This window comes from Trichomycterus rosablanca, chromosome 1, assembly GCF_030014385.1.
Source record: "Trichomycterus rosablanca isolate fTriRos1 chromosome 1, fTriRos1.hap1, whole genome shotgun sequence".
In the NCBI taxonomy this organism is placed as follows: domain Eukaryota; kingdom Metazoa; phylum Chordata; class Actinopteri; order Siluriformes; family Trichomycteridae; genus Trichomycterus; species Trichomycterus rosablanca.
Window position 1 is genome coordinate 39,183,041 of NC_085988.1, and position 13,498 is coordinate 39,196,538.

General features: G+C 41.4%; 1 protein-coding gene across 6 annotated transcripts in view; it reads left to right on the plus strand.

Annotated features, from left to right (window-relative positions):
- wwox (WW domain containing oxidoreductase) overlaps positions 1-13,498 on the plus strand; it is a 354,592-nt gene that overhangs the window by 77,625 nt on the left and 263,469 nt on the right. For all 6 annotated transcript variants that reach the window (XM_062992800.1, XM_062992777.1, XM_062992792.1 and 3 more), the window contains exon 6: positions 324-412. In XM_062992800.1, the coding sequence (XP_062848870.1) occupies positions 324-412 (89 nt within the window). The remainder of the gene's footprint in view (positions 1-323; positions 413-13,498) is intronic.

Genomic DNA, 13,498 nt, shown 5'->3' on the forward strand with positions numbered 1-13,498 from the left:
ATGGTGAGTGTGGGGAATCATAAAAGTGTCATAAAAAGCCTACGGAGATGCTATCCAGCCGCAGACTGTCCAACTCCTCCTGTTGGAAATGCACCCTTGATTTATTGGTGGGGATAGAGAGTTGATTTAAATGCCGGCATGTCAGTATATCAATAGCTAAAACCCCGGTGCCATATAGCACCTAGAGTAATGCGCAGGTGGGAAATGTCTAAGGAACTGTAGCTACTCCCGCTACTTTGAATGAATCATAATGGTGACGGATGCCTGTGGTGCTCTGTGTATCTAAAGTGCTCTTGTTTGTTTTGTTCTTTCACTCTGTCCAGCACAAAGCTCGTGTTGAAGCTATGACATTGGACTTGGCTTCGTTGAGAAGTGTCCGAGAGTTTGCAGAAGCCTTCAAAGCTAAAAAACTGTGAGTAATTTTTTATCTTTAAAGTTATAGGAACTTTTGCATGACATTAATAGAAGATAACCCTCAATGTATTTTGTTATCCTTGTAATTTAGGAATTGTGTCTGTTAAATTGCTGACTGTAGGCCACAGTCTAACCGATTTTGATATTGTAAGCATTAATTGCACTCTTCTAAACAGAGTCCTGCACTGTAAAAAAACAAAAAACAAAAAAAAAACAGCGTCTTCAGGTTTTTTCCAGAGAGCCATTAGCTCCATTTGAGCAGTGGTCTGAGTCCAGGGCTAGAATCTGACCCCTCCAAACTCACTCGCTTGCCTTCCCCCACTCCATTACCGAGCTATCAAATCAGCACAGGGCCAAAAGGTCCAGCCTCTCTCATCATAAGCCTCCCCTCCCCTCTCCCTGGTCAATAAATAAGTATCTCAACCTTACTGCATAATTCCATCAATCTCATCTCCACAGACTTTGAAGTCCTTCACAGTCTCCCAGTTAAATCAATTACAGGCAGAGCTTTCATGAAGTTACATTAGGTGGCGGAAGGCGAAGGAACAGTGACATTGGCTTTCAAAGACAGGCCGTGTAAAGAAAGGGAAAAAGCCTACAGTGGAACAAGATGTTTTATGTAGTATTTTCACTGAATTAATTAGTATTTTATGAACACAACTTTTAAGAAGTTCTTAGTGATGCTTTTACATTTACTATTCTAAAAGCATAGTTTACAAATTAAGGTTTCACACAATTATTTACTGTTGCACTCTTATATAGTGTAAGTATTGTACAAACCCCATTTCCAGAAAAGTTGGGACATTTGTGCAATTCATTAAAAATTATAATCCTCTTGAGTCTTTATTTAACAATACAGAGAAAATTCCAATGTTTGTATTTTGTAAACATAAACACATTTACAATATAATGCCTGCAACATACTCCAAAAAGTAAAGAGAGAGGCAAAATAAGGTAAATTGGTAACAGGTGGGGGAATCATGATTGGGTATGAAAGTAGGATCAACCAAAGGCTTAGTCCTTGCAAGCAATAATGGGTTGTGGCTCACCACTGTGCCAAACTTGACAAGAGAATGCCAATCACTTAAAAAATTTTGTCAACAGATTGTCAATCATTTAGGTATTTTACCTTCGACCATACATAACAATGTGAAAACACTCAGGGAATCCAGAGGAATCACAGGCTGAAAACCACAGTTGATTGTGCATGACCCTTGAGCTGTCAAATAGCATTGCATAAGATATTGTCATGCAACTGTGGTAAATATGGCCACATGGGCTCTGAAAAAAAGTTGTTGCTTTACACAGTCCATCACTGCTTAAAAGATTCTATTACTGGATGAGAAAACCATCTATTTTAAACAGAAACGCTGTTAAGTTCTCTGTGCCCGAGTTCATCTCGGATGGACCAAAAGACAGTGGAAACAGGTGCTCTGGTCAGGTCCACAATCCAACATCCTTCATAGTATGAGAAGCATTAATGTCTAGGCAATGTTGACTTGCATATGTATATAGGTACCACTGACATGCAGGTGTAAATTGGGAGTCATATGCAGCCATTAAGATGACATATTCCAGGAAAGTCCATGGTTATTTCAGGCCTCGTTTGGCATGTGCTACAACAGAATGCCTCTGTGGAAACAGAGTGCTTGACTGGCCTGCCTGCAGTCCAGATCTGTTGCCTATTGAAAATGTAGGCACATTGTATCGAGCTTGATTGTGCAATTAGTAGCGTCAGTTACCAAACCATTAAAAAGTGTGATTACTAGGTGATGTAACACAATGGTAATTATTCCTCTGTCCCAACTTTTGAGGGCATCAAATTCTACATTTACTATATTTACAAGATACATTTAAGCTGATGTGTGCACAAATTATTTTGTACTTTTGTCAGTTGATTAAAAGTTCAAGAAAATGAATGAATGAATCTACATAGATTCTTTATTTTGTTCCAATGATGTTTGTAATTTTGTTTTTGCATGACATGAATGGCTGACATGTTTATTTGTAAAGCACTTTAATTTGCAGCCATATTGCCAATTTGTAGCCAATTTGTAGTTTATCTGAATTGTCAGCTGCAATTTAGGAAATACAAAAAACCAATAACCCCCGATAGTACATACCCAGTATGAACTGACATTTAGGCATTCCATCATGGCCCATGAGAGAGAGTTTTTGTGGTACCATATATAGCCAGTAGTCTGTGGGCACCCCTCCTTATGATCAAGTTCAGGTGTTTTGGCCAGATCCATTGCTAACAGGTAAAGCAGATAAACTATATGCTTTCAACTTTAAACTTTACCGTTTTGGCATGACTGCACCTTTTTACAAAAACTAAGGTCCATCAGACATGCATTGAGAAGTTTGGGTTGTATGAACTCCAGTGGCTTTTTCAAGGTCATTAAACTTTGGGCTGAATCAGAACATTAACACAAACCTGGCCTTCTTGTACAACACGAGTGCCTGACCTCAATAGACACAGACACCCTCTACAATTCTGTGAAGACGCAAAAGGGAAGTGCTCCATATTAATAGTCATTGTTTAGAAATGGGGTGACCAAGCTTACAATCAGGTGTCCTCAGACTTTTGGCCATATTTGGTATGTTAAAAATATTGAGACACTGTTTGAAGTGCTCTTTTGTAAAGTCATTCTCAATACCCCATGTAAAAACAAGTACTGGCTAAATGAGCTAGCTTATAGTAACATACATTTGACAAAAGACCTGACAGATGAGCAGCACTTTGCATAAGCTGCTGTGTTCACGCTTTGGTATGTCATAGCCTACACGTGTTACGTGCACAGCACCTGATAATTAAAAAGCAGAACTTGGCGTAGTGTTATAATGATTACAAACAACCTTTGCTAACCTCTGGTAATATTTTTTCTTGTTGTCTCATCTCTGTGCTAATGTTTTAAATCACTCGCCTGAGTAGGTCTTTTACACGATTTTCTTCACACATGAGAGACCCAGTAATAACCCAGGAATTTGTACTAGATCGCCAGTCTGAAAATTGCCATGTCAGTCTGTTTTGCATTGTGACTCTTGGGTGTTTTCACACTTCTTGGTGAAGTACCTGTAAATTTCCAGGTTAAAGTACAAGTACAGGACGAAAGGAATATTTGATATTCCACTATGCCGCCTTGAATTGCTTAGGTTTTCCATTCCTGTGGAAATGCTGTATTGTCTTCGCACTGCACCCTCAAGGACTCCAACATAAGGAGAGAATGTACTCTGGTAGAGGTGACTGTTGGTTTTAGTGGTGGTATCTTCCCTTTTCAGGCTCTCAGGGGACCACAGGGCTCATCTGGCCCCAGGCAGGGCCTCAGGCAGGACACTGCCGCCTGCAGCAGCTGCATGGTCAGCAGCCAGAGGCCAGAAGGTGACAGTCACCCTCTCCACAAGCCTTTCCCTAACGCTCTGTACTTCTCTCTTACCCCTCCTGCTCTAGAAGCCTTAACAAGGTCTTCTTGGTCATCATTAGTAATTGGCAAACTCTCAGATGTGGAAAGTGACCCAGGGAGAGTTACGGAATGCAGAGTAAGGCTAGCTGAATTTCTATTGTGTGACAGTGAGGAACAGACCAAAGTTGATTAACTATAGTGAAGTGCACTGAACAGTTTCTGCACTGTATGTGTATCTCACTGTACTAGAGCCTGTACTAGTGAGCTTGTTCTCTTCTGTCATAGCTGGGTAAGCAGAGCGACAGGCCGATCTCTTTCAAATCTCGTTTCTTTTTGCCTCAGCCTTCTAGTCAGATCAGGCCTCTGGCTACTCTAATAGAAGCTGATAGCATTTAATAAGTGAAAAAGATTAACCCATTAGTCCAAGGCCATTTGGGACCCAAATCATTTACTTGGCCCAGTGACCCACAGTGAGTGTGGGGATGGAGTTCAAACATGGCCCTACGGGTCCAGCTGAATGCCCTTTTTACTCCTGTTCTCATTCTTTTATGTGAACTGCAGGTGGGACCTTTTATTTTTTAACAAGAATGGTTTGTAAGGCAGTGCAATGTCACCGTTGGAGTTGAAGTTGATACAATGAAGAATGTCTTCATAATTTGTTACGTATTCAAATCCCCATAAAACATTTGCTTTTATGATACTTGGTTAATTTGTAGCAAAGGAATCTGAGAGCACCCCTCAGTACAGAATTACTCCAGATTACCCAGGTTACTAGGTCCTTTCTTGTGGATTCCTATCTTATACTTACCTCACAGGTAAGCTCCCAGTGGGTTTAGGTCAGGGACTAGGATGCCAGGACAACTTTCAAAACCATTTATCAAATCTTTTTTGTGTCTGTTTTGGATTATTGTTTTGCTGGAGGATCAATCCATGACTCATTTTAACCATTTTGGCAAGACAAGTACTGCGTAGACTCCATCAAGCATCTCCACCATCCCTTGTTTTATTCAAAACCCACCTTAAGTGTTTATTTGCAATTAATTATTTCTTCTTCTGACTTTTTTTCTGCCAAGTCAATGAGCAAGTGGCCAAAATATACTTGCATCCTATTCCATGCAGGTTCCTTATTTCAAATTCATGGAATAAATACTTGGAATAATGTATACATTTATATGTTTAATTAGTTTGTAATGAATGACCTGGTTTTGGATTATACACCGATCAGCCATAACATTAAAACCACCTCCTTGTTTCTACACTCACTGTCCATTTTATCAGGTCCACTTACCATGTAGAAGCACTTGGTAGTTCTACAATTACTGACTGTAGTCCACCTATTTCTTTACATACTGTTTTGGCCTACTTTTACAATGTTCTTCAATGGTCAGGACCTCTGTCCGACCACCACAGAGCAGGTATTATTTGGGTGGTGGATCATTCTCAGCACTGCAGTGACAGTGTTAGTGTGTGTTGTGCTGGTATGAGTGGATCAGACACAGCAGCGCTGCTGTAGTTTATAAATACCGTGTCCACTCACTGTCCACTCTATTAGACACTCCTACCTAGTTGGTCCACCTTGTAGATCTTGTAGTCAGAGATGATCACTCATCTATTGCTGCTGTTTGAGTTGGTCATCTTCTAGACCTTCATCAGTGGTCACAGGATGCTTCTTATGGGGCGCTGTTGGCTGGATGTTTTTGGTAAGTGGACTATTCTCAGGCCAGCAGTGACAGTGAGGTGTTTAAAACTCCATCAGCGCTGCTGTGTCTTATTAAATCATACCAGCACAACCTACACTAACACACCACCACCATGTCAGTGTCACTGCAGTGCTGAGAATGATCCACCACCCAAATAATACCTGCTCTGTAGTGGTCCTGTGAGAGTCCTGACCATTGAAGAACAGGGTGAAAGGGGGCTAACAAAGCATGCAGAGAAACAGATGGACTACAGTCAGTAATTGTAGAAGTACAAAGTGCTTCTATATGGTAAATGGAGCTGATAAAATGGACAGTTATGGCTGATCGGTGTATACAGTGTTATCATCATGTATGGCTAGTCCAGCAATTTTGCTTATTCAATTTGTATATTCTTTATTTCTTCCCTATGCTAAGAATTTGGTCTCTAAGTCATAATAATATGTTCACATTCACTTTATTATCATTCTGTGAAGATTTGCAGTAGAGAGTAACGATGTAAAAAGTAACAAATTTGAGCCTTTAAAATTAGATCACTGACTAAAAAAGGTTGAGAGTCCCTGGTGTAGAACTTTAATAAATCACAATGAGAGCTATTGTCACCAAATGTAGAAAACTTGAGTTGTGAATCTATCCAGAAGTATCTGGTCGGCTAAATTGTGTTACAAGGGCTCAGTGACAACTCATACAGGTAGTCACAAATGATGTCAAAAAACATTTAATGCACTACATATGTCTTTAGCCTTAGCAAAGGTCAGTGTTCCTGACAGTTCAGAAAAGACAATCCAAAATGGGATTCATGGGAAGACAGAAAGATGAAATTTACTGCTCACAGAGAAACACATCAGAGCTCATCTGACATTTGTAAAAAAAGCACAAGCATGATTTAAAACAATTCATCTGCCCTTTAGGACATATAACTCAAAATGTGAACTCTTTGTACTAGATGGGTTTCATTGTATCTAGCTTTATATTAAGTACACTAGACAAACAGTCAACACTGTGGTGATAGTGTCCTGACCTGAGCAACTTGCCATATCAGCAAATAATTAGGTAGAATGTAAGGTCATCTGTTTGTAAGCTAAAGATGAAATGTAACTGCATTATGCAGCTGAGAAAAATGTTAATGTTTACATAGTTTACATAAAATTGACTTGAACGCCGCTCAGGTGGCACAGCGTTAAAACACACGCTGAACACCAGAGCTGGGATCTCGAATACATCATATTGAATTTCAGCTCTGCCTGCCGGCTGGGCTGAGCCACCACATGAACAACAATTGGCCTGTTGTTCATATAGGGGTGGGATATTAAAGCCGGATAGGGTCTCTCTCATAACTAATGCAATTATGACCTCTGCTGGCTGATTGATGGTGCCTGCACAGAGTCGGGAAAAGAGTACAGATCAGGGTGTGTCTCTCCGCACACAGTGCGGATCCGCATTGCACTCGTCAAAGTGTAGGTGACAAAATGCATACGGCTGCTGCCCACGTGTCGGAGGGGGCGTGGGTTAGCTTCGTTCTCCTCACTCAAAGCAGGGATCGGCATTGGTGAAGAGGAAGCATGACGCATTTGGGCAATTGGACGTGGTAAAAGCGAAAAAAAAGGGGAGAAAATGCATAAACAAAACATAAAAAAAATTTACTTCAAGAAGCAGTCCATGTTGGACAACTCTTCAAATGAGTTTTGATTTTCTAAAATGTGTTTTTTTAATCTGGTTTCCTTCTATTAATCTGTTTAATTATATTTACACAAACCTGATAGGTATTTGCTCATTATATTGTCTCCTACTTATTTGCTTTACATAAATGTAATGCATGCTTACTTAAGCTTTTGCATTGCTGTCACTTGTAGTTACAGATTTTTCTGAAGTATAAAACTTACACACCTACACAATGTGGCCAAATAATGTGGCCAAAATAATGTGGACACCTACCAGGGGAATAAAATAAATGTTATAAATACATCATACATCATACCTTATTTCCAGCAAAACAGCGAGGTCTGTTAAGACATGGTTTGTTGAGTTTGGTGTGGAGTGGCTCTAGTGGCCTGGGCGGATCTCTGCCCTAAACCCCATCAAACATCTTTAGAAAGAATTGCATAGGGCATTGGTAACTCAGTGGTTAAAGGAACAAGACTGCGGGTCTAAAGGTTGCTGGTTTAAGCCCCCCACCACTTTGCTTGCTTTTGTTGGGCCCTGGAGCAAGGCTTGGTTTGTATTTGGTCACAGATAAATGTGCTTTGGTTAAAATTGTCAAAAATGCCTGTACAACCAGAACACTTTGAAATGAAACTTTATATTCTTTTCTTAAATCTTGCTGAATTCTATAAATATAGTGTTCCTTCGAGATATGGTGGTGCTCTCATATAGTTCACCTTTTGTTCCTGGGTCACCCACACCCACTTTACATGAAACCCCCAAGCGTGATCTGTTCTCATGCTTGGAGTGAGGGAACAACCTCTTTCTCCCATGACAAGGTTGTATTTCTTCATTAGTTATTCCTGGGTTGGTGGGCTTCTGTGTGTGTGTTAATGTCCCAGAGGAGGAAGAGTAGATTAATTCACATCAGAATAAGGAGCTGCTGAGGTGTGAATGGCAGCAGGCTGCAGTTGAAGGTGCCTCCCACTTTTGCTTTTAGCACATACACACTTCAGTTTACTGCCAATGGAAACAAAATGAAACCTACATATAATTTATAATCTAATAATACTAATAATAACAAACAGAATTCTGAAAATGGATTAAATAGAAACAACAGATACAGAAAATGCTGGCACAACAACTGAAATACACTGATCAGCCATAACATTAAAACCACCTCCTTGTTTCTACACACACTGTCCATTTTATCAGCTCCACTTACCATATAGAAGCACTTTGTAGTTCTACAATTACTGACTGTAGTCCATCTGTTTCTCTGCATGCTTTGTTAGCGCCCTTTCATGCTGTTCTTCAATGTTCAGGACTGTCACAGGACCACTACAGAGCAGGTATTATTTGGGTGTTGGATCATTCTCAGCACTGCAGTGACACTGACATGGTGGTGGTGTGTTAGTGTGTGTTGTGCTGGTATGAGTGGATCAGGCACAGCAATGCTGATGGAGTTTTTAAACACCTCACTGTCACTGCTAGACTGAGAATAGTCCACCAACCAAAACCATCAAGCCAACAGCGCCCCATAGGCAGCGTCCTGTGACCACTGATGAAGGTCTAGAACAGAGGTCACTAACAGGCGGACCGCGGTCCGGGTCCGGACCCAGAAGCTGTCCCATACGGACCCGGACCTATAGCCAAAACAGAAAGTTAAGATTTGAAACCTGACGGAGCGCTTCTATTTTAACCGGCGCAGCTTTTGTAGTCTTTACGGTAGCGGTTTAGCGGATGAGAACCAATCACGTGACACCACTCAGCCAATCAAGTCTGTGCATTCCAGCCGGTAAACACTGCGACGCTACAGTGCAGACAGATGAGAGAGTTAGAGGCGAGTTACATGTGAAAAGACGGTGGAAAGAAAAAGAAAGATAGCGAACGTAGAAAAAACGAAGGGAGAGATACAGACAGCTGTGCAGGAGAAAGTTGAGAAAAAGACGAGTGAGACAGGAGACAAATGGCGCTCTCCAAAAAAGAAACGTGTACAGCGAAATTACAGCATTTAATCCGTGATGGAGAGACTCATTTCTGTTCTTACTTCCCACTGGAGCACAATTTATTTTTATTTTCTCTTAATTTGATAAGAGAAAGGTTTTATAAGGTGGGGCGGTCCGGGTCCTCTCTGTGTGTGCATGTTCTCCCCGTGTGCTTCGGTGCTCCGGTTTCCTCCCACAGTCCAAAAACATGCAAGTGAGGTGTATTGGAGATACTAAATTGTCCATGACTGTGTTCGATATAACCTTGTGACCTGATGAATCTTGTGTAATGAGTAACTACCGTTCCTGTCATGAATGTAACCAAAGTGTAAAACATGACGTTAAAATCCTAATAAATAAACAGACATTTGATTTGACAGTTATTGATAACATGCAGATGTTGATACAACTACTAGGCTACATTATACTATATTGTATATACAGTGTATCACAAAAGTGAGTACACCCCTCACATTTCTGCAGATATTTAAGTATATCTTTTCATGGGACAACACTGACAAAATGACACTTTGACACAATGAAAAGTAGTCTGTGTGCAGCTTATATAACAGTGTAAATTTATTCTTCCCTCAAAATAACTCAATATACAGCCATTAATGTCTAAACCACCGGCAACAAAAGTGAGTACACCCCTTAGTGAAAGTTCCTGAAGTGTCAATATTTTGTGTGGCCACCATTATTTCCCAAAACTGCCTTAACTCTCCTGGGCATGGAGTTTACCAGAGCTTCACAGGTTGCCACTGGAATGCTTTTCCACTCCTCCATGACGACATCACGGAGCTGGCGGATATTCGAGACTTTGCGCTCCTCCACCTTCCGCTTGAGGATGCCCCAAAGATGTTCTATTGGGTTTAGGTCTGGAGACATGCTTGGCCAGTCCATCACCTTTACCCTCAGCCTCTTCAATAAAGCAGTGGTCGTCTTAGAGGTGTGTTTGGGGTCATTATCATGCTGGAACACTGCCCTGCGACCCAGTTTCCGGAGGGAGGGGATCATGCTCTGCTTCAGTATTTCACAGTACATATTGGAGTTCATGTGTCCCTCAATGAAATGTAACTCCCCAACACCTGCTGCACTCATGCAGCCCCAGACCATGGCATTCCCACCACCATGCTTGACTGTAGGCATGACACACTTATCTTTGTACTCCTCACCTGATTGCCGCCACACATGCTTGAGACCATCTGAACCAAACAAATTAATCTTGGTCTCATCAGACCATAGGACATGGTTCCAGTAATCCATGTCCTTTGTTGACATGTCTTCAGCAAACTGTTTGCGGGCTTTCTCGTGTAGAGACTTCAGAAGAGGCTTCCTTCTGGGGTGACGGCCATGCAGACCAATTTGATGTAGTGTGCGGCGTATGGTCTGAGCACTGACAGGCTGACCCCCCACCTTTTCAATCTCTGCAGCAATGCTGACAGCACTCCTGCGCCTATCTTTCAAAGACAGCAGTTGGATGTGACGCTGAGCACGTGCACTCAGCTTCTTTGGACGACCAACGCGAGGTCTGTTCTGAGTGGACCCTGCTCTTTTAAAACGCTGGATGATCTTGGCCACTGTGCTGCAGCTCAGTTTCAGGGTGTTGGCAATCTTCTTGTAGCCTTGGCCATCTTCATGTAGCGCAACAATTCGTCTTTTAAGATCCTCAGAGAGTTCTTTGCCATGAGGTGCCATGTTGGAACTTTCAGTGACCAGTATGAGAGAGTGTGAGAGCTGTACTACTAAATTGAACACACCTGCTCCCTATGCACACCTGAGACCTAGTAACACTAACAAATCACATGATATTTTGGAGGGAAAATGACAAGCAGTGCTCAATTTGGACATTTAGGGGTGTAGTCTCTTAGGGGTGTACTCACTTTTGTTGCCGGTGGTTTAGACATTAATGGCTGTATATTGAGTTATTTTGAGGGAAGAATAAATTTACACTGTTATATAAGCTGCACACAGACTACTTTTCATTGTGTCAAAGTGTCATTTTGTCAGTGTTGTCCCATGAAAAGATATACTTAAATATCTGCAGAAATGTGAGGGGTGTACTCACTTTTGTGATACACTGTATGTTATAGTGGTTAAGGTACTGGACTAATAAACAGAAGGTTGCCGGTTCAAGCCCCACCACCACCAAGCTGCCACTGTTGGGTCCCTGAGCAAGGCCCTTAACACTCAATTGCTCACTGTGTTCCGCTCATTGTGTAAGTCGCTTTGGATAAAAGCGTCTGCTAAATGCTGAAAATGTAAATGTAAATATCAATATATTTACATTATATATACTGTATATATATATATATATATATATATATACAGGGGTTGGACAATGAAACTGAAACACCTGTCATTTTAGTGTGGGAGGTTTCATGGCTAAATTGGACCAGTCTGGTGGCCAATCTTCATTAATTGCACATTGCACCAGTAAGAGCAGAGTGTGAAGGTTCAATTAGCAGGGTAAGAGCACAGTTTTGCTCAAAATATTGCAATGCACACAACATTATGGGTGACATACCAGAGTTCAAAAGAGGACAAATTGTTGGTGCACGTCTTGCTGGCGCATCTGTGACCAAGACAGCAAGTCTTTGTGATGTATCAAGAGCCACGGTATCCAGGGTAATGTCAGCATACCACCAAGAAGGACAAACCACATCCAACAGGATTAACTGTGGACGCAAGAGGAAGCTGTCTGAAAGGGATGTTCGGGTGCTAACCCGGATTGTATCCAAAAAACATAAAACCACGGCTGCCTAAATCACGGCAGAATTAAATGTGCACCTCAACTCTCCTGTTTCCACCAGAACTGTCCGTCGGGAGCTCCACAGGGTCAATATACACGGCCGGGCTGCTATAGCCAAACCTTTGGTCACTCGTGCCAATGCCAAACGTCGGTTTCAATGGTGCAAGGAGCGCAAATCTTGGGCTGTGGACAATGTGAAACATGTATTGTTCTCTGATGAGTCCACCTTTACTGTTTTCCCCACATTCGGGAGAGTTACGGTGTGGAGAAGCCCCAAAGAAGCGTACCACCCAGACTGTTGCATGCCCAGAGTGAAGCATGGGGGTGGATCAGTGATGGTTTGGGCTGCCATATCATGGCATTCCCTTGGCCCAATACTTGTGCTAGATGGGCGCGTCACTGCCAAGGACTACCGAACCATTCTGGAGGACCATGTGCATCCAATGGTTCAAACATTGTATCCTGAAGGCGGTGCCGTGTATCAGGATGACAATGCACCAATACACACAGCAAGACTGGTGAAAGATTGGTTTGATGAACATGAAAGTGAAGTTGAACATCTCCCATGGCCTGCACAGTCACCAGATCTAAATCTATTATTGAGCCACTTTGGGGTGTTTTGGAGAAGCGAGTCAGGAAACGTTTTCCTCCACCAGCATCACGTAGTGACCTGGCCACTATCCTGCAAGAAGAATGGCTTAAAATCCCTCAGACCACTGTGCAGGACTTGTATATGTCATTTCCAAGACGAATTGATGCTGTATTGGCCGCAAAAGGAGGCCCTACACCATACTAATAAATTATTGTGGTCTAAAACCAGGTGTTTCAGTTTCATTGTCCAACCCCTGTATATATATATATATATATATATATATATATACAGTATATATAAACTGTATATATATATATATATATATATATATATATATATATATATATAGTTAAACATTCCGGACCTTTGCTTCAAGAAATTTTCTCTAACTGGACCCCTTTAAATTTTAGTTGAATACCCCTGGTCTAGAAGATGACCTTAAAAGTCAAACAGAAGAGAAGATGAAGTCAAACAGCAGCAATAGATGAGCGATCGTCTCTGACTTTACATCTACAAGGTGGACCAACTAGGTAGGAGTGTCTAATAGAGTGGACAGTGAGAGACACACACTAACACACCACTACCTTGTCAGTCTCATTGCAGTGCTGAGAATGACCCACCACCTAAATAATACCTGCTCTGTGGTGGTCCTGTGGGGGTAAAAAAGTATGTAGAGAAATAGATGGACTACAGTCAGTAATTGTAGAACCACAAAGTGCTCCTATATGGTAAGTGGAGCTGATAAAATTGACAGTGAGTGTAGAAACAAGGAAGTGGTTTCAATGTTATGGCTGATCAGTGTATAATTGCAAACATGGCAATGGTCAGGGAATCAAGTAGAAAAATCAGACATATGAACTTACACAGCAAAAAAACCCTCATCTTACTTTAATGTGTGTAGTTAGACTCAGTGGTGTATAAAGTATCGGAAGGCCATACTTGAGTAAAAGTACAAGTATCTTACCAGAAATTTACTTTGATAGAAGTAAAAGTCACCTTTTAGAACATTA